The 22,287-nt window shown below is 43.8% G+C and overlaps 1 protein-coding gene across 1 annotated transcript; it reads left to right on the forward strand.

Moving 5' to 3' along the window:
• The first annotated feature begins 2,440 nt into the window (after window positions 1-2,440).
• Window positions 2,441-19,915, forward strand: Dapl1 (death associated protein like 1). Its single transcript, XM_032901939.1, has 4 exons — window positions 2,441-2,553; window positions 11,860-11,947; window positions 14,296-14,356; window positions 19,639-19,915. Exons 1-4 carry the CDS (start codon window positions 2,496-2,498, stop codon window positions 19,753-19,755), a joined length of 324 nt encoding a protein of 107 aa, XP_032757830.1. The 5' UTR covers window positions 2,441-2,495; the 3' UTR covers window positions 19,756-19,915.
• Window positions 19,916-22,287: the final 2,372 nt, after the last annotated feature.

Here is a 22,287-nt window from a genome sequence, read left to right on the forward strand (position 1 = left end):
CCATCAACTTATTTAATAAGCAGATGTTCATATTGTTTATTGAGATCTATTTTCACATGTAGTAATATCCACCATTTTAATCGAAGGCCTAGAGGACCTGTGATTCACCTATAATCAGCACAGCTCCACAACCACCCCGAAAGTCCCCTCCCATTCCTTTGGAGTTTAACCTCTCTCGTTTCATCCATTGTTGGAACTGATGCGATTACTGATCCTGTCATTTGAAACCCCCCCCCCCTTTTCTTCTCTCCCATGCTGGGGATTGAAGGGTCTCCTATAAGCTATGCAAGAGCTCTGACACTGAGCACTTCTGTTACTTTTTTTTTTTTTTTTTTTTTTATTTAACTGTGAATGGGCACCTCGGGCGTCCAAGGAGGCCCGAAGAGGGTGCCAGATTCCTTGGACCTAGAGTTACAGAAGGCACCCGGTGTGGGTGCTGGGAACCGAACTCCAGCCCACTACAAGAGCAGCATTCTTTATGGTTCGTTTGATTGTTTGTTTAAGAGTTCTTAAGAGCTGAGCCATCTTTCCAGCCCTTTTGACTTTTATTTTGAATTAGGGTCCTGTTAAATTTCTCAAACAAGACCCAAGCTTCGTCTTTTTGTCTTAACCTCCCCAGAGTTAGTATTATAGGGGCGTGTCATCACATCTAGGGGGTGTGTCGTCATGTCTAGGGGGCGTGTCGTCATATCTAGGGGCGTGTCATCACATCCGGCTTGTATTATATATGAAATTATACAGCAAGAAACCTGATTTATCCTGTGATTTCTTTTTTTAGTCTAGCATATTTCATTTTGCATAGTGTTTTTGGGGTTCCTCTGCACAGCGTTTTTCTATTCCTGAGTAGTATTCTGTTCCACGGGTAGCACAGGCTGGCTGTCCACTCTGCAGTTAATGGGCTCTGGGGTCATCTCTAACTTCTGTCACTCTTGAAGAGAAGTACTATGGACATCTGTACACAGGGTTCTACCTATACAAGAGTTTTTATTTCTCCTAGAATTCCCAGCCATTTCATTATTGGTTGTAAACTATGTGCCAAGGATGTTGAATTGACTTCTAACGTTTTTACGTTTTTAATACTCTCATAACTGTGTAAGAGCTCCTAGTGCTCTAACACCATCACTAACATTTTGTTTTATTGTTTGTTCGTCTTGTTTTGTTTGTTTTGGCAGTTGAGGCATTCCAGCACATAGGTGCCGGCAATGCTCCAGCAGAGTCCTAATCCGCATCGTTCCAAGAGTTGGTGATGGTGGCCATTTCTCTTTAGGTGCTTGTTGTGATCCCCTACACTATGGATTTTGTTGTTAAAATTCTTTATATATTCCAGATGCTGATACCTCATCAGAATTATAGTCTATAAACATTTTCTCCCAGTTCACTGTTTTTCTTCATTTTCTTCTGTGTGTTTTGTTTCATTTTGTTTTGTTTTGTTTTGTTTTTGAGACAGGATCTCTCTACATAGCTCTGGCTGGCCTGGAATTCACACTACAGATTGGGTTGGTCTTGAACTCAGAGAGATCCACCTGCCTCTGCCTCCCAAGTACTGGGGTTAAAGGCACACGCTACCACACTTGACCAAAGGGCGGTTTTTTGATGAAGAACAGTTTGTCCAAGTACCGTCTGCTTTAAATGTTGACCCAACAATAAGCTTTAATTCATATGTTCTTAGCAAAAAAATTGCATCTATTGGTTTCCAGACCACCATTTCACTTTATTACCACTGGTATTTCTGCATCACTAAGCATTACTTGAAACGTCATTTGGGATGTGCACCACATAGCATTCTCTTGGCCACATCTTAATTTAGCTAAGCCTCTATTTGGTGGAGATTTACATTAGATATGATGATGTGTTCCTATAATCCTATCTCTGAGGATTCTGAGGAGACTGACACAAAAAGACTAAGTTTGGCCTGAGAAATTTAACAGGACCCTATCTCGAAATAAAAGTCAAAGGGGCTGAAAAGACGGCTCATCTCTTAAGAGCACTGTTTTTAAACAAACAAGCAACGTAAGAAAGAAAAGAAATACATAGTTAATATGCTTGCACAGAAGTCTCTGTCCACACCGGCAATTCTTAGCATGTGTGCTCAACACTGGGAAGCTCTTAAAAAGGCAAGGTGCTCACTTGTGTTGTCTGTTAGAAGGACACTGTCTTGTCCACGTGACACGCCTGGATGTGGCAAGGACCTCCCACTGGTGCACTGCCCTTACCGGAGAGAATCATTGGTGTTAAAAAGAATTCATCCAGACTGGCTCTTCACTATGTTCTCCTCAGAACCCCCTCTGTCCTGTAAACAACTACCTGGCTTTCCCAGACTAAAGAAAGAAGTCTTGCCAAGGAAATTCAGATTCCAGGGCAGCCCAGTTGTTGCTCAGCAATGCCCTCCAGGGGCCCCGCCCCCTGAAGCTATAAAAGCTTAGTGAGGTGAGATGGGCCAGTTACAACTGGCACTCAGCCTCAGAGCACCGACAGGACACTGGCACACAGACACTATGGCAAATGAAGTACAAGTTCTGTCGTCCCCGCTGAAAGGGCGGCATGCTCCAGCAGGTAAGTCCTCCCCACCCCCGCCCCACCTGACCTCGCTCCCACAGCAAAAGGCTACCTCACTTGCATCCATCTTCCCAGAAGCAGCTCAACAGAGCCAAGGTTGACAGCCCACCACTGTTGCTTTAACTTCCAGCAGCCTGAGCTCCTCCGTGGTTGTAGATTGGCTGTGACATACCCTCACGTGGGTGTTACCACCTTGGGGAACCCTACGGGGTTTCCCACCTTTCATACTCCGAGATGCTGACCTCATACTGACTTCCATGCCGAGAGCAGAGCCCCGTTTCCGCTTATGGAGTCTTTGGGCTTGGGCAAAGCTCTCAACCCATAATCTGAGGAGCATGTTTAAATAAGCACCCAGGGTCTGCAGGGGCTCTAACAACTAGAGAGCCTTCCTTTTTTTAAAATCCGTGCTATTGACATGGATTCTGTGGACTATAGAAAGTGGTTCTCCTGTAACTAAGCGTTTGTTTACATAGCTAGGCTAGCGCGAACAGGCCTGTTTTTAGTCGGTTTTACATTCTTTCAACTGCTATCCTTTCCCCTGACTTCTCAAAAGCCTGGCTGCTGTGTGCTTGCCTGTCTCCATTTACAAATCCAGTTATTTGTATAATTCTTCGTCACGTCAAGCTGCTGGCAGGTAGGACAGGCACGGGCTTTGCAAAGGGTGAGGATCTGATATAGACCCAGCGCGTTCTGGAAGGCAGCCCAGTAGACCTGGAGTCTTCCGGCTTATTCTGGACACCGGGACCGGACTCCTTTGTTGGTCTACTGACATTCCACACTTGTAGTTGAATTTGGCAATTTTTTTTTAAAGATTTATTTATTTATTTATTATATATAAGTATACTGTAGCTGTCTCAGTCACACCAGAAGAGGGCATCAGATCCTATTACAGGTGGTTTTGAGCCACCATGTGGTTGCTGGGATTTGAACTCAGGACCTCTGGGAGAGCAGTCAGTGCTCTTAACCACTGAGCCATCTCTCCAGCCCCGGCAATTTTTTAAAAAGATTTCTTTCTTTCTTTCTTTCTTTCTTTCTTTCTTTCTTTCTTTCTTTCTTTCTTTCTTTCTTTCTTTCTTCCTTTCTTTCTTTCTTCCTTCCTTTCTTTCTTTCTTTCTTTCTTCCTTTCTTTCTTTCTTCCTTTCTTTATTGTAAGTACACTGTCTCTGTCTTCAGACACACCAGAAGAGGGCATCAGATCTCATTACAGATGGTTGTGAGCCACCATGTGATTGCTGGGAGTTTGAACTCAGGACCTCTGGAAGAGCAGCCAGTGCTCTTAACCGCTGAGCCATCTCTCCAGCCTCCAAATTTGGCGATTTTTAACATTAAATTTTTAAAGGCATTGATGTAAAAGAATGAGGGAGAGAAAGGGCAAGTTGTTAGAAGAGGAACTCACATGCACCACTCTCTTCCTGCTGCCTCCGCTCCAATCCTTCAGGGGGAAAAAAATCTACCTCAAAATCTGACTTGCTACATACAGTACCTTATGCACCAAGTTAAACTTAAATGAAAGTTTGAAAGATACCACGGGGAACTTCCTGTCCCCATCACTAATGATTTCTAATTACTCTGTGTATACATAGCACACCGTGACTCCATCAAGCATGTCACCATGCCTCTGGCATGACAATGAATTATTACGAGCTGTGACACTGCAGATAAGGGCTTCGGGATAATTGGGCTGGAGACGAAGGCAGTCTTGCTCTCCCACTGAGCTCAAGAGAACAGAGAAGCTTCATCCTTCAGCCTCTCTCTCTCTCTCTCTCTCTCTCTAAGTCTGAACCAATGATGCAAAGTTTTATTTATGCAACGAAACTAATAAGGTGCCAAAAATTCTATTAAATCTTCAGCTGATATTTAGAAGCAAAATACAGATGCTGACATCCGAAAGCTAACGCCATATGGTGGGGAGGGAAGGCATGGCAGTCAGAACCGGACAAGGTCGGGTTTAGGTTTGAAGTTCACTTTTAATCTATATCTCTGAGCCTCGGTTTTCTTGCCTCTGAAAGGGGATAATGAATAGCATCAATCTGGTAAGTCTATTGTGAAGATGAAAATGAAAATAAAGTTAAGGGCTGGAGAGCTGGCTCAGTGGTTAACAGCACCGACTGCTCTTCCAGAGGTCCTGAGTTCAATTCCCAGCAACCACATGGTAGCTCACAACCATCTGTAATGGGGTCTGATGCCCTCTTCTGGTGTGTCTGAAGATAGTGACAGTGTACCCACTTACATAAATAAATAAAATCTTTTTTAAAAAAGAAAATGAAGTTAATATAAAGTACCTGACACTTGAATGTTGGCCCCTTTAAAACTGGGGTCTCATAAAACCCACTGGAGTCGGCAGAATGAGCCTCTGGACACAAATGTGGGGGCCTCACTGGCACCTGCAGCAGTGGTCCAGACAGAAAACAGTCTCAGTGGGGAAGGACATTAGTGCTTGCACCAGAGTTATGAATGAAACCACTCAGAAGTCAGCCAGCTGGAACTCTCCACCTATGCATGTGTGAGGGCCTTTCCTTTACACTTATTAATGTAATAGATCACACCACTGTCAGCCTCCATTTTACATCTATACCCTGAAACAGGCAATGTTAACCATGGAGTAGACTGGATCTCCTGCTTTTTGGATTTATCTTTCTCTTCCGGTTTGTTTGGGGTTTTTGTTTGTTTGTTTGTTTGTTTTTTGTTTGTTGTTTTATTGCTTTTCGAGACAGGGTTTCTCTGTGTAGTCTTGGCTGTCCTGGAACTCACTCTGTTGAGTGTTGACCAGGCTGGCCTCGATCTCAGAGATCCGCTTACCTCTGCGTCCCTAGTGCTGGGATTAAAGGTGAGTGCCAGGTGTCTAAACATGACATGGACAGCGATACTAAAATTGTGTGAGTAGAAGGTGGTTCGAGGAAGCTAGATGTGTGACAAACAGGAAGACTAGCTGTCGCTCAGGACCTCATCTCCAGTCTTGCACTTTTTAAATTGATTTTAGCCAAAAGAATGAAAGCTGAACTGAGATTCAGCTGTAAACAGCAAGAGGTGTTTTCGGGCTCGAGTGGGAAAGAGGAAAGTTTATGAGGAAGGGGTATCATGGAGAACCCCATAGGTGACCTTAACTGTCTAAGGACCGGTGTCACTTAAAACAAAATGGAGGGCAAGGGAAATGGGGTCAGGCAGTGAGGGAGGAAGACAGGTAAGAAACACAGCATAGCAACATGTACTCATAAAAGGGCTATAATAAATAGGGGTTGGGGAGATTCACTAAATATAACTGTCAAATAAAACATAAAAGATATTCTATTAAAACAATAAATATAGCCATGGAATAGTGGTGCATGCCTTAGTCTCAGCACACGGGGGCAGACGCAGGCAGATTTCTGTACGTTCAAGAACAGCCTGGTCTACAAGGAGAATTCCAGGCCAGCTGGGACTACATAGTGAGACCCTCCCCACCCCACCCCAATGAAAACTAAACAGAAGGATGTCTTGATTTTCGTCTGTCCAACTGGTTAACTCACACAGAGTAAGGAGGATGGATTGGTGTGGGGGAGGAAGGGGTTAGAAGAGAACTGTGTGAGATCCACTGCCCAAAACATGGAGGAGAGAGCCGGTTGACTGCATGGGCAGCGGCCGTTCACTCAGAGCCACCTTTGCGCTGCATGACATAGAAACTTCTTAGACTTCTGTAATTCCAATCACATTCTACTCACCAAAAGTCCTGAAACTCTTACTGTATTTTTCAAGTTGTACACATCATCCTTTAGGATAGTAAACCTATTCGCATTTTCCTTTGCTGAATTGCAGTTGGTGTTACACAAAGATTCGAAAGAGAATATACTCTGACTCTGAAGCTGGAGTTGCGGGGGGCGGTGTGCACGTACGTTTAAAAGGGTTGATTTAGGCACAGTGGCTCCTTGGAAAAGACCTTCCAGTCATACGTGGTATCAACAAAATGGGCCAGGGTGTGATCGTCATGGGCTCTAGTGGTGATCTATCTAGATCCTGGGAGACCAGTGAGACCAGTGTTCCCAGCAGCCACTTGAAGATGACCCTCCCACAAACTGGTTCCAACTGGTTCATTCACCACAAGTTTGTGAGAGCCTCACTCTATAAATCAATGCATCCACCCACAGAATGGGGATAGTCTCTGTGTCTTGCCGCAAATCAAATTGCCTTCCCTAAACGGTCCTGTTTTATTCTTGAAAATGAGGACCTCCTGCAGTGTGGGTTTCTAGAATACCCTTTGCTGTCTGTTTCTCTGTTGAGTGGCTACACTCTTTCCAAGGCGAGGCAAATGATGGTTGTTCTTTCCACAGTAGACTAGAAGGTTTAGGATCGAAGTAAGAAGCCCACTGGTGATGACTGTTCGCTCCATTTCTCCTAAGTTCCAGAATTCTCCTAGGATGCTCATGCAGAACAACCTCTTTAATACGCCAAGAGTCGCTGACCTTTGTACCACCAATGTACTTTGCATTGAATAACACAAACCACTCGGAAACCTTTCTTATTTGATATTCACTCCACCCTCTCCTTCTGGAGCAACCTAAAATAAATCTAAATAAGCCAGGCATTGCTGGGACACCTTTGGTCCCAGCACTAGGGAGGCAGAGGCAGTCAGATCTCTGGGTTTGAAGCCAGACTGATTTTACAGAGTGAGTTCCAGGATAGCCAGAGCTACACAGAGAGACCGTGTATTGAAAATCCAAAAAAATCAATCAATCTAAATAGTAACTACCAATTATCAAGTGTCTACCTCGAACCGAAAGTTTATGCACCTTGATAAAATAATTCCCCAGTTTTAAAATTTTACATGTATTTATGTGTATGGGCAGTATAGCCTATAGCACATGCGTGCACAGAGGTCAGAGGGCAATCTACAAGAGTCACTTCTCTCCTCCGACCATGTGGCTCCTGCTGATCAAACTCTCAGGCTAGGGCAAGCACCTTACCCACTGAGCCACTCGGCCATTCTGGATTATACATGTCTATTCTTAAGAATACCTCTGAACAATGGGATTTATTCCTTTCAGAGGGATGTGGAAACCACAGCTGAAAGAAAACAAGATACTTAGCTCACACTCGTGTAAGCATTATAGAATTAGCACACTAATGCCATAAATCAAACGGGCTTGTTTAGCTCTCAATTCTGAAGGTTGACTCTCTGGTGAAAACTCTATGGCAAAAGAGCTAGACTTACCCAGCAGAAGGCAGGAGGAAAATAACAATGGGGTTCCTATATCCCTTCCAAGGGCCCCTCCCAACTGGCCTTAGGGTCTCCCAGGAGGCCCTACCTCTTAATACATCCCACTCCCATTATAGCCACACTAAGGACCAGCTTCTCAGTCATCAACCAGAGCAGTCTCATGGCTTCTGGGAAGAGGAGATGCCCTGTTTTGTCCAGCATTTCCTTAGGATCACCCCAATATGACACACGACCCTTCAGAACTTTGGCGAGGGTACTCTCACCTCCCTCGTGGCCTGACTGGTTCCACAGCTCCTCCTGTGACTGAAGTCCCTTCCCTCTCTCTAGGCACCCTACTCTGGAGTCTCTACGAGTCCTTCCAAATGAAGTCAACATTGTCAGAAAACAATCAATTAATCTAATTAATGAAACACATTAAGAAAAAAAACTCATGTGAACATAGCCACAAATGTTGAGATAGATGCATTTGTTGAAATTTGATATTTCTTCAAATAATAGAATGATATGGAACAGTAATAAAGAATATTCCCTAAATGTGATGAAAATGTATAATATATGTGTATTATGTAGATAGATAAATATGTAGGAAGAGATGGACCCCTGTAGGTTGATGTCGTTCTGCAGGTGAAGGCAGGTACAGAATGGAACAAGGCCTGTCATTGGACGAGAAGGAAGGATGGGTGGGAGAAAAGTTTTAGAGAGGAGAGGAGACCAGAGCAAGGAGGAGGCAGCTGAGAGAACATGGAGGCTGATATTAAGATTCCTTTCTACAGGGGCTGGAGAGATCACTCAGTGGTTAAGAGCACTGATTGCTCTTCCAGAGATCCTGAGTTCAAATCCCAGCAACCACATGGTGGCTCACAACCATTTGTAATGAGATCTGGTGCCCTCTTCAGGTGTGTCTGAAGACAGCTACAGTGTACTTATATATAATAAATAAATAAATCTTTAAAAAGAAAAAAGATTCCTCTCTATACATTTTACAGGTTGTTGTGACTATTCTTAAGGGATGGATGTGTACAGGATTTATTTTTATTTTATTTCCATCTGGAAAAATCTAAGAGAATCTATAGAAAACCCAAATAAGCAATAATAGAATTCACTATATCATATATATATATATATATATATATGACATATATAGCGAGAGATGTGTGTGTGTAAGAACTCAGTATACAATAAAGGTGCATTTCAAATTGAGAGAGAAAAGGTTAATTTTTCAGACACACCAGAAGAGGACATCAGATCCCATTACAGATGGTCGTGAGCCACCATGTGGTTGCTGGGATTTGAACTCAGGACCTCTGGAAGAGCAGTCAGTGCTCTTAACCACTGAGCCATCTCTCCAGCCCCAAGATTAACTTCAAATTTAGATCATCTAAAAATACTAGCATCAAACCAGGTGTGGTGGTGCACACCTGTAACTGCAGCACAAAGGAGGTAAGGAAGGAGGATTGGGAGTTTGAGACCAGCTTGGGCTACACAGGGAGTCCTGTGTTTATAGCAAAATCTTGGTCTCAACAGCCTCAAAACAAACAAGATGGACCGGCCTCTTCCATAGGACTTGCATCAAATATATCATTGAAGGACCAAGCACCTAAGTATAAAACCAGAGACTGACTCTACAGGATGAAACCCCTGCACTTCTAAAGACAGCAGAGAAGGCCTTTAAAACATCACATGCCTTACAAGTCCATATGAGATTGACAAGTCCACCTAAGCTTAAAGTTTTACCATGGGCAGACATTGTCAATGAGTTAGGGAAAAAAAGCAATAAATGGTACAATACACTATTTTATATTTGCAGTGCATTTCACAAACAGCCCTAAAATTCAGTGAGGAAAAGGAAGAGAAAACTAGCAATCCAACAGGGTTGGGGGAAGAATTGGTCAAAAACTATGCACAGCTCACAGAACAGTAAATAAATACCTTCTAAAGGAAGCTTAAGCTGTGAGGAACTGCAAATTAAAGCAATGAGTTGCTGTAACCTGGAGTTTTAGGACCAAAGCTTTGGCTCTGGCAGCCCCAAGTAGCTAAGTTTGGCCATTTTCCCCAACATGCCATGTGAAGCCGTAAGTAGTGATCAAAGCACACACAAAGCAGAGAGGAGATTTGATCTATGTGTGTTAAGAAGAGGAACAGACAAAGGGGTAAAGGACCCCCAACTTCATCTTTCAAGTCCTGACATGAGCTTGAGGTTTAAGATTAATTTTTTTATATTAATGTATGTGTGTGTTAGATTTCCTCCGGAGCTGGGGTTACAGGGGACCACGAGCTAGCATGGATGCTGGGAACCAAACCAATTCTCAGGTCAGTCTGCAAGCACTCTTAACTGCTGATCCTTTAGGTTTAAATACAAGAAGAATCAGGGGGAGTAATGTGGGGTCATCTCTTCTCCTAGACCAACCCATCTGATTTCCTCCTCTTGTCTAGCCCCTAACCTGTACAAGGAAGTAGGTGACCCAGGTGAAATGAACAGTGGGAAATGAAGGCAGGGAGGTTGGGTCTCCATCTGCTTCCAGATACTTACAGGATCCAAGGCAGCTCCTCCATTATAGTTCTAACTTTTAGCTTACTGGTTGATAAGATGAAACATTTTCTAGCTCATTGTCTGGAGAAATAATTGTTACCATGGTAGCTGATGAGACTGTAAACTAGTGTGACCTCTGCCGGGTGGAGGGAGGGGATATTCAGCAAGATTTAACAAAATTCCGAATGCACCCAGCAAAATCGATTCTAGGAATACGTTCCACAAATTGATAGACATGTGCTAGTACAAAGTTATATATAAGATGGATACTTTGTAGAAGCTTTGTTGAGGAACACAATGAATTTGAAACACGTGAGATGCTTAGCATTGGCAAAGTGGCTAAGTAAACACAAAAGGCTTTCAGAATAGAATTGCAAAGCCGATATTAAGAAGAAAGACACAGATAAAAATAGAGAAATGTCGAATGTTCTAGAAAATGTATAACGGGTGGGGGTGGTGGATAACCCAAACACAGAATAGTGAGCATCTTATGCTACCATTTAAAACAAATCATGTATAAACTGTCTGTGGAGAAAGACCGGGAACTGGGAACTAGAGCTAGCGGGAAGGGTTTCACAAATCTTTTCATGTTACTTGATTGCACCCCTTTCTGCATGTATGCCCGATCAAAAGAGTTAAGTATTAATATTTACAAGAACAGTGGTAAAGTCAGCACACACAAGCTCTGAGAAATAGGTTTTCTTTACTTTTTATCTTATTGGAATTAGTTGTAGCAAATGGCCCGAGTCCCGTTTCCACAAAGAGAATTTGCAGGTTCAACCAAATCAACGTCCACAGAGCCACTGCTCCTTCGAGCTTGTCAGATTTGAGATGTGTGATTTTTCTGAGAAAAGAGGAAGGGATTTGTTTGGACTTGTGATCTGAAACAGACTGTTCCTTTTTCAACTCTGATTTCAACTGACATTGTTAAACACTCAAATTGCTTTTAGGTCCTCTGTAGCCTAATTAACACTAATTGAACTCTTGAATGGCATGACTATTAATACAGTTTAATTACTCATTAGGATGGCCTAGCTCAGCCAGCATGGAGGTTTGGGGTCTGAGAAGAAGGTGGCCAACCTCTGGAATTCAAAGCCCCTCGTTTGAATTAAATGTCTGTCAGCATCCTGAAGTTTGGCTCATCTCTCAGAATCTGGCTTTTGAAAGCTTCCGTTGGGGGGTGGAGGGAGCAAAAGTGCAAACAATGCAAAAGCTTTAATCTTGTGGGAAAGCAAAGGGTCACATTGTAATTGTGGGTTGCTATCTTGAAGAATGTAATTGGTTTGATAACAAGAGAAAAAAGATTTCCCCCACCAAATGCCTGCGGGAGTACGTTGCTACTCTTCCTAAATTCAGGTGTGACCTTCTGCCTTTCAACCTTGATTCCACCTCTCTGAGCATAAAAAAGTAAACCCCTTTGGGGTTTTTTTTTGGGGGGGGGCGGGGGTGCTTCTTAATTCTGTTGTTTAGATAAACTTTTTTTTTCTATGTAAATTTGGAAACTTAGATGTGATTCCTGTCTAAGAAACAAAGCTGTTCTAACACGAGCGCTGATATTTTGTGTCTGTGTGTTTATTTCCAGTGAAAGCTGGAGGGATGCGAATTTCCAAAAAACAAGAGATGGGCGTTTTGGAAAGGCACACAAAAAAAACAGGATTGGAGAAAACAAGGTAGGGCTTGCTTAAGAGTTCTGCTTCCAGAATTAATCCAGAACAAACCAAGGAATTTCAGGGGAGGCAGCCAGACTTGGGTAGAGGTGAGCATTGTGTTCTGGGCTATCAGCAGGAGTGTCCCCTGGGTCCCCACCACACCCTATCCTCTCTGCTGTGACCACACAGCTGCCTTCTCCTAAATGGTCCTAAATGCACCTGAACATGTCTCACCGTTCACTTACTTGTTCCGGTTAGTTCCCTGTCAACTTGACACAGGCTAGAGTAACTTGAGAAAAGAGGACTCAATAAGGAAAATGCTCCCTGTGGGACATATTCCCGATTGATCATTGATAGAGGATGGCCCAGCTCACTGTAGGCAATGCCATCCCTACAGTGGTTAAAAAAAAAAAAAGATTAAGCAAGCAAGCCATGAGGAGCAAGCCAGCAAGCAGCACTCCTCCATGGCTTCTGCATCAGTCCCTGCCTCCAGGTTCCTACCCTGCCTGAGTTCCTGTCCTGACTTCCCTCAGTGATGGGCTGTTACCTGGAAGTATAAGATGAAATAAACCTTTTCCTCCCCAAGTTTCTTAGGGTCACACTGTTTCTCAGAGCAACTGAAACCCTAACTAAGGCAAAGCTTGAAAGTCTACCAGTACTGGGGCTGTTGTCTCCCTGCTCCTTCTACCAAGACCCTTGACATTATAAAGTTAGAGGCATGAGTTGGTGTATCCTATACACAGATATGCTGACCACCCAAAGACTTGCTTAAGGAAAATGAGTGCATTTGGAAAAGAAATGGACATATTGGCTTGATTCCACCAAGCGGCCCAATGAGGGCTGCTTCAGAGACAGGTTTCCATGGAGCACTCGGGAGTCGTTCAAAAGGAGTTGATAAAAGGATGTTCAGGACACCAGCTTAAGTCTCACAGGGAGAATGTAGAGGGAAACTACAATTGTAGACCGCAATTGCTTTGTCTCTTTCACCTTTTATACTGGGCTTTTGCATATGTGTGCATGCGTGCACGGAGAGAGAGAGAGAGAGAGAGAGAGAGAGAGAGAGAGAGAGAGAGAGAGAGAGAGAGAGAGAGAGATGTTTATTGTTTGCATGTACGTGCATGTTCACACATGCAGAGGCCCAAAGTTGGCCTCAGGTGTCTCTCAGTTGTTCTCCACTTTACCGAGCTAATCTAGAGAGCCAGTTTGTTCCCAGGCTACACTGTGGACTGGGACCCGACTGAAACCTCCTACAACACAGCATGGCCAGATAGAAGGAAGGTAGACACAGAGAGTGTATGCTATTGGTGACTTGCCGCTGAAAGCCAAAGACAGAACTCATCCATGCAGCTTGGTTACAGGGAACTGGTTTTCCCCCAAAGGTCACTGAATTGACAAGTGTTTTCAGTTTATGGTACCATAAACTACATGCCTATAGTATGTACACAATGCTTCAATGAAAAGATAAAAATCAATTATAGTAGCAATGTGGTTTCCAAAGTTTGGCATGGCTCATGGCTACATGGAGACAGAATATTGTTCTCTAGGAGTTGCTGAGCATAGGAAAAGTCTACATGAATTATTTAGTCTCTCCAGTAAATTTTTTAAAAATTATATATGTATATATAATGTATTATATATAGTTTATTACATATGTACACATATACACATATACACATATACACATACATATACACATACACATACACATACACATACACATACATATACATATACATATACATATACATATACATATACATATACATATACATATACATATACATATACATATACATATCGTTGGGGATTTGGCTCAGTGGTAGGCGCTTGCCCTATGCATAGCGCAAGGCCCTGGGTTGGGTCCCCAGCTCCAAAAAAAAAAAAAAACAGGAGCTAATCCACCCAGTGCACAGTTCTGGGAAAGTCTCTCAATGTACTCACATATACATATACATATATACATATACATATATGCATATATATAAAATTTGCCCTTTGTTTTCTCATTAGCCTGGGCCTCACCAGCCAGCCCCTTTCTCTGCCTCCCCAGTGCTAGGATAACAGATAAACACAAATCTGATTTGATTTATTTATTTACTTACTTATTTATTGTGGGTTCTATAGACCAAACTCAGTCCTTAGGCTTGCATAGCAAGCATTTACTGACTGAATCATCTCTTTAGCCCAAAAAGTAACTCTGTGTGTGTGTGTGTGTGTGTGTGTGTGTGTGTGTGTGTTTGGGGTGTGTGTGTGTGCTGGGCTTGAGTCTAGGGTCTTGTGTATGTCAGGTACACACTCTACCAACCACTGAGTTACATTCCCAGCCCCAAGGTTTGGATCTTATGTAAAGTTTCTTCTCATCTTTGCAGTGCCATCACCAATGTGGCCAAGATACAGATGCTGGATACTCTGACGGACACACTGGACAAGGTGAGCCATGCACGAGGCAATACCGATGGTGCTCTCACTCTGCATTTACCCAGTAGGTCAAGGGGCTCATGGGAGCCTGCCGATGACCACTGAGATTTTCTTTTTCCAGCCCGTGAGTTTGATGTCCTTGTGGGGTGAAACAAATTGGTCTATTCTCAGAGAAATATAAACTAGTTAAAATGAGAAGAACCGTTTCTCCAGAATCCTTAAAGGGCCTCTAAATAAATAATTTCAAAACAAGGTAGGGGATGAGGTAACAGCCACGATGCTGAGTGTGCAGAACTTTCCTTTGCCCTCCCGGATATTTCTTAGAGAGGCTGGCATATTTTTACAAATGACAGCTTTTTTTGTGTTGAGACTCCAGCCATTGTCGGCCTTCCTCTGCACCTCTGCGTCTCCATAGGAAATACTTGATTTGTGGCGACGGTAGATACAGGGCTGAGTGATCGAAGGCTGGAAGCAGCCAGACACCAGTTGGGTTTATCGAGTAAAGTACATTTATAAAGAAGCTTGGCTGCTACTATTTTTTCCTTCTAGAGCTTGAATTTCTTCCAAGTCACTCAGACAGCTCGAAAAGAGTCATATTGGGCAGACAGCAATTAGTGGTTTGGGATTCTGTGATTGCCACCTCCTCTCCAAGCCCTAAACTCTGTAGGTAAACTTTGTGCAGCCTTATTCTATTTTCGGGCGACAAACACATTTATCCTAACGGTGTTAAAGAGGGCCTCTCTGTCTTCGACTCGCCCTTTAATCGAGGGAACAGGACAGAGCTAACTCTGTTTAAAGACTAAAAGTTGTAAGGGAGTTTCCACCTTCTCTCCCACACTTGACTCTGAAATAAAGCAGTAGACAGATTAGCAGGAGAAAAGGCCTAGAAGTTTATGGCATGCCCAGGAGCTAAGCAAGGAAGAAAAGTGAGTGTCCAACAGCCCACTGCAGAACAGGAACTTCTGTGCTTGCAGCTCAAAGGGAAAGGAAGTGGAGAATGTGAACCATTTAGTAAAGATAAATCACTTTTAGAAGACCAAATGAGCCAGGAAAGTAGCTGACCGTTTGCAGCTAAGTCTGCTCTCTGCTCCAGGTGTGGGTCAATTCTTGTCTCCCTTCCTGAGATCTGCACCAGAGTCTTGGTTGATACACATGGGAAAGAGGTTCACAGGAGCAGAGAATACCTGTCTACTTCATAATTTCACTTTTAAGAGGTGAATAAGATGCCATTGGGCAAATGCTCCGTTGCCCTTCATCCTGCCGTCAGATGACGGACATCCATTTCCTGCCTGTTGTAAATACATCAGTGAGATAGGTTAGCAAGAATGTCTGTGGGACATACAGCGTCCTTTGGTGGATGCCCAAGAATGGCATAGCTGGGCTGAGTGGTAGAGCTATTCAGAGATTTTGGAGGAACCTCCATACTGGACTCCATAGTGACTGTACCAGTTGGCACTCCCACAAGCACTGTACAAGTGTTCCCCTTTCCCCACAGACACACCGGCATACGGTGCCATTTTTTAAGAATTTTAGCTATTCTGACTGTTAAGATGAAATCTCAAACTTGTTTTAATTTGCATTTCCCTGGTGACATAAGAAGAATGTTGACCATTTAAAAATATATTTTTCTCAGCCATTTGCTTTTGTTCGTTTTTGTTTTTTCTTTTGTTTTGTTTTTCGGGACAAGGTTTCTTTGTATAGCCTTGGCTATCCCAGAACTCTCTGTAGACCAGGATGACCTTAAATTCATGTCTTAAATAGTTAAACACATAATTGCATATAATCTTACAACTCTTTTTTAAAATGTTTATTTATTTATGTACATGAGTGCACTGTAGCTATCTTTAGACACACCGGATCCCGTTACAGATGGTTGTGAGCCACCATGTGTTGCTAGGAATTGAACTCAGAACCTCTGGAAGAACAGTCAGTGCTCTTAACCTCTGAGCCATCTCTCCAGCCCATCTTTCCAACTCTTTTTCTGTCTGCACACACACACACACACACACACACACACACACACACACACACACACACACACATACAGAAATTTGAAAGTAGGGACTTGAACAGACATCTGGACACCAGTGCTCATTCCTAAATATCTACAGATTAATAAATGGAAAAGAAGCAAAATACGGTATAAAATTCGGTTTGTTCACGTTAAAGCAAGGGAATTTTGACAAGTACTATCCCACGAACAAACCTTGAATATATTGTGTTAACTGAAGTAACAGGAAATATACTGCCTGAATTCCACTAATAAGAGATATCTAGAATAGTCAGATTCATAGAGACACAATAAAACAGAGTTGCCAAGAAGAGTTGTAGAGAGTGCTGGCTGCTTCTATGTCAACTTGACACAAATCAGAGTCAAGTGGAAGAAGGAACCTCAATTGAGAAGATACCACCAGATGCCTGTGATGCATTCTCTTAATTGATGATTGTTGTGGGAGGGCTCAGCTCTCTGTGGGTGGAGCCACCCCGGGTGAGTAGTTTGGGCGCTATAAGAAAGCAGGCTGAGCAAGCCAGAAGAAGAAAGGCAGTAAGGAGCACTTTCCCATGGCCTCTACATCTGTTTCTGCCTCCAGGTCCCTGCCCTGACTTCTCTCAGTGATAGATTTACCTAAAGATATACGGTGAAGTAATTGGTCATGGTGTTTTATCTATAATAGAAACCCTAACTAAGATAAGAAATACTGTTTCTCTATTTGATTGGATTTTGGAGACAGGGTTTCTCTGTGTAGCCCTGGCCATCCTTGAACTTGCTCCATAGACCAGGCTGGCCTCAAACTCACAGAGATCCACCTGCCTCAGCCTTCTGAGTGCTGGGACTAAAGGCATTCATGACCACCGCCCAGCTAAAGGAATGGTGTTTAATAGGAACGTTGTTTCAGTTTGGAGACCACGTTCCATAAATGGGTAGCAGTGATGATTGTACAACAATATGAAAGCGTTTACTGTTACTGAACTGTAACACTTTTTAAAATGGATAAAATTATTGATGTTACCATAATTTTTAAAATGACTCCAGAGACGAAGTCCTTAAATTTTCCAGATCATCTAGGACACTGACAGAAACAACTGAGTGCTGAGCCAAGAAACTGTGTGCACTGCTTCCCCTTCCGGTTTCCTAGCTCCACCCATTGCCTCTCACACTCAAACAAGGAGGGCCGGTGGCTTTCTCTGTCCTGCCCCAACTTCCTGTCTTGACCCTCCTCCTTCTGACTGACCGCCCAGACCGCACTTCCTCTCTCAGAGGCATCCATTCGCCTTCTTGTTTACCCCTTTGCCTCACATTTGACCTTCAGTAACTCACCAAGCTGTTGTTCCTATCTGTGACTTTAATAGTGTGATTTAAAGTCAACCTGAAATAGCCCATCTACTTTAGATGAAGCTAAAAATGCCCACTCCAGAACCAAACCACTAAAGTCAGTAACCCCTGAAATTTGCCTTGGGCTCTAATGTTAAAAGAAAAACAAAACACCACCCCCCCTCATACCATGCAGCAAAACACATACACACTAATGATAATTGCTCTGACTCAAAAAAAAAAGCACCCCATTCTTTTTTCAGACTTTAAAGCAATTGCTATAATCAATATTCAATTATGTTGGTCCCTTCTACTGGAATGTCAGCAGGAGATCATCCTTGGGGCTAATTAGCACATAATGTACCTGCTCATTATAAAAGACAAAGTAAAAAAATACTTAGAACTAAAGCACTAAGAATTTCCAATGAACCTAACCCTCAGAGGTAGGCCTTTTTAACACTGTTGGGTGTAGATTGTGTGCATGTGTGTGTGTGTATGTGTGTGTTTGTGTGTGTAGTGTGTGTGTAGTATGTGTGTGTGTAGTGTATGTGTAGTATGTATGTGCATGTGCATGTATGTATGTATGCATGTGAATGTGCTGTGTGTGTGTGTGTGTGCATGTGTGCCTGTGGTGTGTGTTTATGTGTGTGTTTGTGCATGTGTGGTGTGTGTGTGTGTGTGTGTGTGTGTGTGCATGTGCATGTGTGTGTGTGTGTGTGTGTGTGTGTGTGTGTGTGTATGGCGTGTGCGTGTGCATGCATGTGCATTTCAAGACCAAGAAGACTTTTCAGAGTCAGATTTCACATGAAAGTCACTGGTGTTTGAGAAGAAATGGAAGGCACATGTTTTCCCTGGTTTGGAAGAAGCCAATCCAACCATAAACAATGTGCTTCTTAGAGTCCTAACAGTTTACCTCTGCTTTTATTTAGTTTGAGTGTCAAAGCAAGGGCATTCAAATTCAATAGTGATAAATTCAGTGCTAGCAAGCCAAGGCCCCACTTCCTGGCCAGCTAACAGCCTGGTCTTGAGGTGCCCTTGGGACAGTATTGATGAACTTGAAAACCCAAAACTGAACAGGCCCAAAGGTCACTGAGTCCAAACTCTTCCTAGGAAAAGTGTGTAAGTCACTCAGCAGCTCCAAACCATCCCATCTTGAGCGTCACTGGATGTAAATCCCACAGGACCAAAAGGAAATATCTCTTACTGGCAGCAAGTCTCCAGGTCTTGGTTAATTTGAATGAATTTAAGGCCACTTCCTCACAGCTACCTAATGAGAATCGTTTTCACCTGAAGCTAGCTGGTTTTCAGTGTTCCTTCACCAAACTGTTCAGTTTGAACTGGGAGGAATGGCCAGCATCACCCTTTTTCTTTATGGAAAAAAGTTACAATTTCAGCTGTGCCGCCCTAACAAATAAACTGACACTTTGTAACTTCTTTCCGAGGCTCCTTTTCTCCTGATTGTCTAACAATTAATTGAAGAATTTTCCCACCCTCAGAACCTCTTCTAACATCTCCACATGCTTTCTAGAATACAATGGTCTATTCCACACCCTAATACTAGAATCGCTGCAGATACTGCGGAGCACTGCTACAGATAGGTTTCGACATTTCTGCTTTTCAAAATGGGACCTCGGGACAAATAAATATATAGCATGGAGTGATGGCACATGTTTCTGATCCCATCCCTTAGAAGGCTAAGGCAGGAGGATCAGGAGTTCAAGGCCAGCCTAGACTTTTACTTATATATGTCAAATACACTCTTACGATTGTAGAAGCTGAAGACATTATGAAGGAAACAGTGGATCACACACGCTTACTCCCTCCCATAGGCTGAGGACTGGCAGTGATGTGGAAGGAGGGTCTTAGCAAAGAAGTCAATAAAGAGACCGCGACTTGGCCAACGTTTTGCTTTTTCTTACTGTACTATTTTGTGGCCCAGTGAATCCAATATGCTTATTTCTTCTTCCCTTTTCGCCTGTAGCTCCACCATAAATTCCCAGCAACAGTTCACACGGCTCATCAAAAGCCGACACCTGCTCTGGAGAAGGCTGCGCCACTGAAGAGGGCCTACATTATCCAGCAGCCTCGGAAATGTTAGGCCAGGATAGAAAACACAGCCGTCGGGTCAACGTCCCCACGACCTGACAGCTCAGCAAAAATGGCCAACACTTCCTGCAGGCCTGCTGCCTTTCCTTGGTAAATAAAAACAACTTTTGTATCTTCCCTTTTCACTTTAGATAATAAAGTTTCGAAAATTATGAATCCAAGACGTTCCTGTGCTCCTTTTGTTATGCATCAGGATCCCACCGGAATTCTGCACACAATTCTACAGCATGTGAGGATGATCCAGGACACCTAACTCCTCCATCTACCGGAGTGGCTCAGTGCTTACCTCCTGAATACTGACTCTGACTCCACACTCAGACAGTTCTCCTTGCAAACAAAAAGGGTGGCTTGGGGGGATCCCACCAAGTGCGTCTGCTGTGCTGAAGTCTTGGTGAGGAAGGGATGCCTCTCCCCACCCTTGCCACCTGAGGAAGGCAGGTGAGCTGGCTTTGCCTCTCATTTGCTACAACACTTGGAAGATCGGGCTCTGCACCTCACCTGGGCAGCACACAGTAGGGCTGGCCCTGGATATGGGGGTCTTAGGGGAACCAGCCCTGACAGCATGGGCCAGTCCTGACCCTTATCTGCTGAGCAGTGGTGAGGGAGAGACACCCTGCTCCCCTCCCTCACCCCTCACCATCTACAGCAGGTAAGAGAGCTGGCCCTGAGCCATGAGAATGGGAGAACTGGCCATGTCCCTCACTAGTTATACTACTGAGGTGAGTGGGCCCTGAAACTCACCTGCGTTATCATAGCAATGCTGGGATCACAAGTAAACTGGCTCTGAGGCCATGATTGTGGGGAGCTGGCCCTGTCACTTGTCTGCTATTTGGTGACATAGACAAGGGAGAGATGCTACCCCCACCCACACACACACACACACCTTGCCCCTTGCTACCTATGGCATGCAGGAGAGCTGACCCTGAGGTCATCAGAGAGAACTGTCCTACCCCACAACTGATCAACACTTGGGAAAGCAGGCCATGTACCTCAACTCGGCACAGGGTAGAGCTGGCCCAAGGGCATAAAAATGGGAGAGCAGTTGGGCTGACCAGCTCAGATACCTCTCAGGCCCAGACTCAGGGCTTTGAGTTGGTCCACCCAACTTCTAGCCCATAAAACTGCTGAAGGTGCATGAAGGGGCCAGACCTACAGACCCAAAACTACAGGATCTCCATGACACAGGGCAACAACAGGATCTCTGAGAGGAGTCCCAGTGAGGATCCAGTATTGATAGAGTAGCAGAAGCCAGAGATCTTGAACCAGACCAATGACTTATTGCAACGAACATTTGCAAGCAAAGAAGTGTGACCAAAAGGGTATACTGTGGGACACACTGTGACACACTACAGCTTCCACAATGAGATTGTTTTTCCTCTGTTGGGGTTACGTTGCAAAGGAAGAGGGCAGGTATGAGAGAAAGATGAAATGAATGGGACTGGGGTGCCTGGTGTGAAATTCACAAAGAGTCAATACAAAGTTGTTTTTTTTTTTTTTAAAGAAACTTAATTTGAGACGATAACAAGGTTTCAGTCAATATCGGCATCAGTCTATGAAATAATCCTAACCATTCCACATAGGCTTAGCCCAGCTCCCAGTGCTCTGAGCTAGTGTCAGGAAATTCTAAGATTTAGGAGAGAGGGCTCTGCTTTTGTCCCCTGCTGGTTCTGAAACCTTAAACAAGCGACTTACCCTCTGTGACCGTGGTCAAACAGATGCAATCACGCATGTCTCCACAGTGGAAACCTTTAAGACAAAGTGACTCCTAAGATTCATCAAAGCTATTTAAGGAAGAGTAGTGAGCGGGGTTGGGGATTTAGTTCAGTGGTAGAGCGCTTGCCTAGGAAGCGAAAGGCCGTGGGTTCGGTCCCCAGATCCAAAAAAAAAAAAAAGGAAGAGTAGTGAGCGTACGGTAGAAGCTACCAGAACAAGATGAGTAATGAGGGACGGAGGCCAACATAAAGAACCCAGGGGGATGCCAAGGATTTGGGTCTGAAGGGAGAAACATGGGGGAGGGCATAAGAGAAACGGCAAAGACTGAGGGTCCTGTCACCCAAAGGATATAAGATGAGAGGAAGGCATCATTCTCTCTGCCCAGAGATGAAGGATATGTTGAGATAGAGAATGCTCAAAGGCAGGAGACACAGTGAGGACTAAAGCATTAATCCACATTCACAAGTGAGTTATTAACTACACATCACCGGGAGCAACAAATCTGATGTGGCCTTTCGATCTGAATGGAAACCGAGATTATCAGAAGTAAAAGGACCAAACAAAATAACCCCAGTTGTTCAATTTTACCAATGAAGGTTTAGGAGCCAGATGCTGAGGTAAAAACCTGCTAGCTCAGAGAGGCAGAGAAAGCAGTCGGCTGACCTTCCGACTCCACTGACATCCCTAAAGATAAAAGCCCCTTCTCCTCCACAGCCTTAAATACCCTTCAACTCAAAGACCCTCCTTTCTCTTTACCTATGTCCACTCCCTGTCAGCCGGTTGCTTGCTCTGCCTCTTGACCTAGGGTTGA

This window comes from Rattus rattus, chromosome 5 (assembly GCF_011064425.1).
Source record: "Rattus rattus isolate New Zealand chromosome 5, Rrattus_CSIRO_v1, whole genome shotgun sequence".
In the NCBI taxonomy this organism is placed as follows: domain Eukaryota; kingdom Metazoa; phylum Chordata; class Mammalia; order Rodentia; family Muridae; genus Rattus; species Rattus rattus.

Coding starts and splice junctions, on each gene's coding strand:
- Dapl1 (XM_032901939.1), top strand. CDS start 2,496: ATGGCAAATGAAGTACAAGTTCTGTCGTCCCCGCTGAAAGGGCGGCAT. Junction 2,554..11,859: donor AGGGCGGCATGCTCCAGCAG/GTAAGTCCTCCC, acceptor GTTTATTTCCAG/TGAAAGCTGGAGGGATGCGA. Junction 11,948..14,295: donor ACAGGATTGGAGAAAACAAG/GTAGGGCTTGCT, acceptor TCATCTTTGCAG/TGCCATCACCAATGTGGCCA.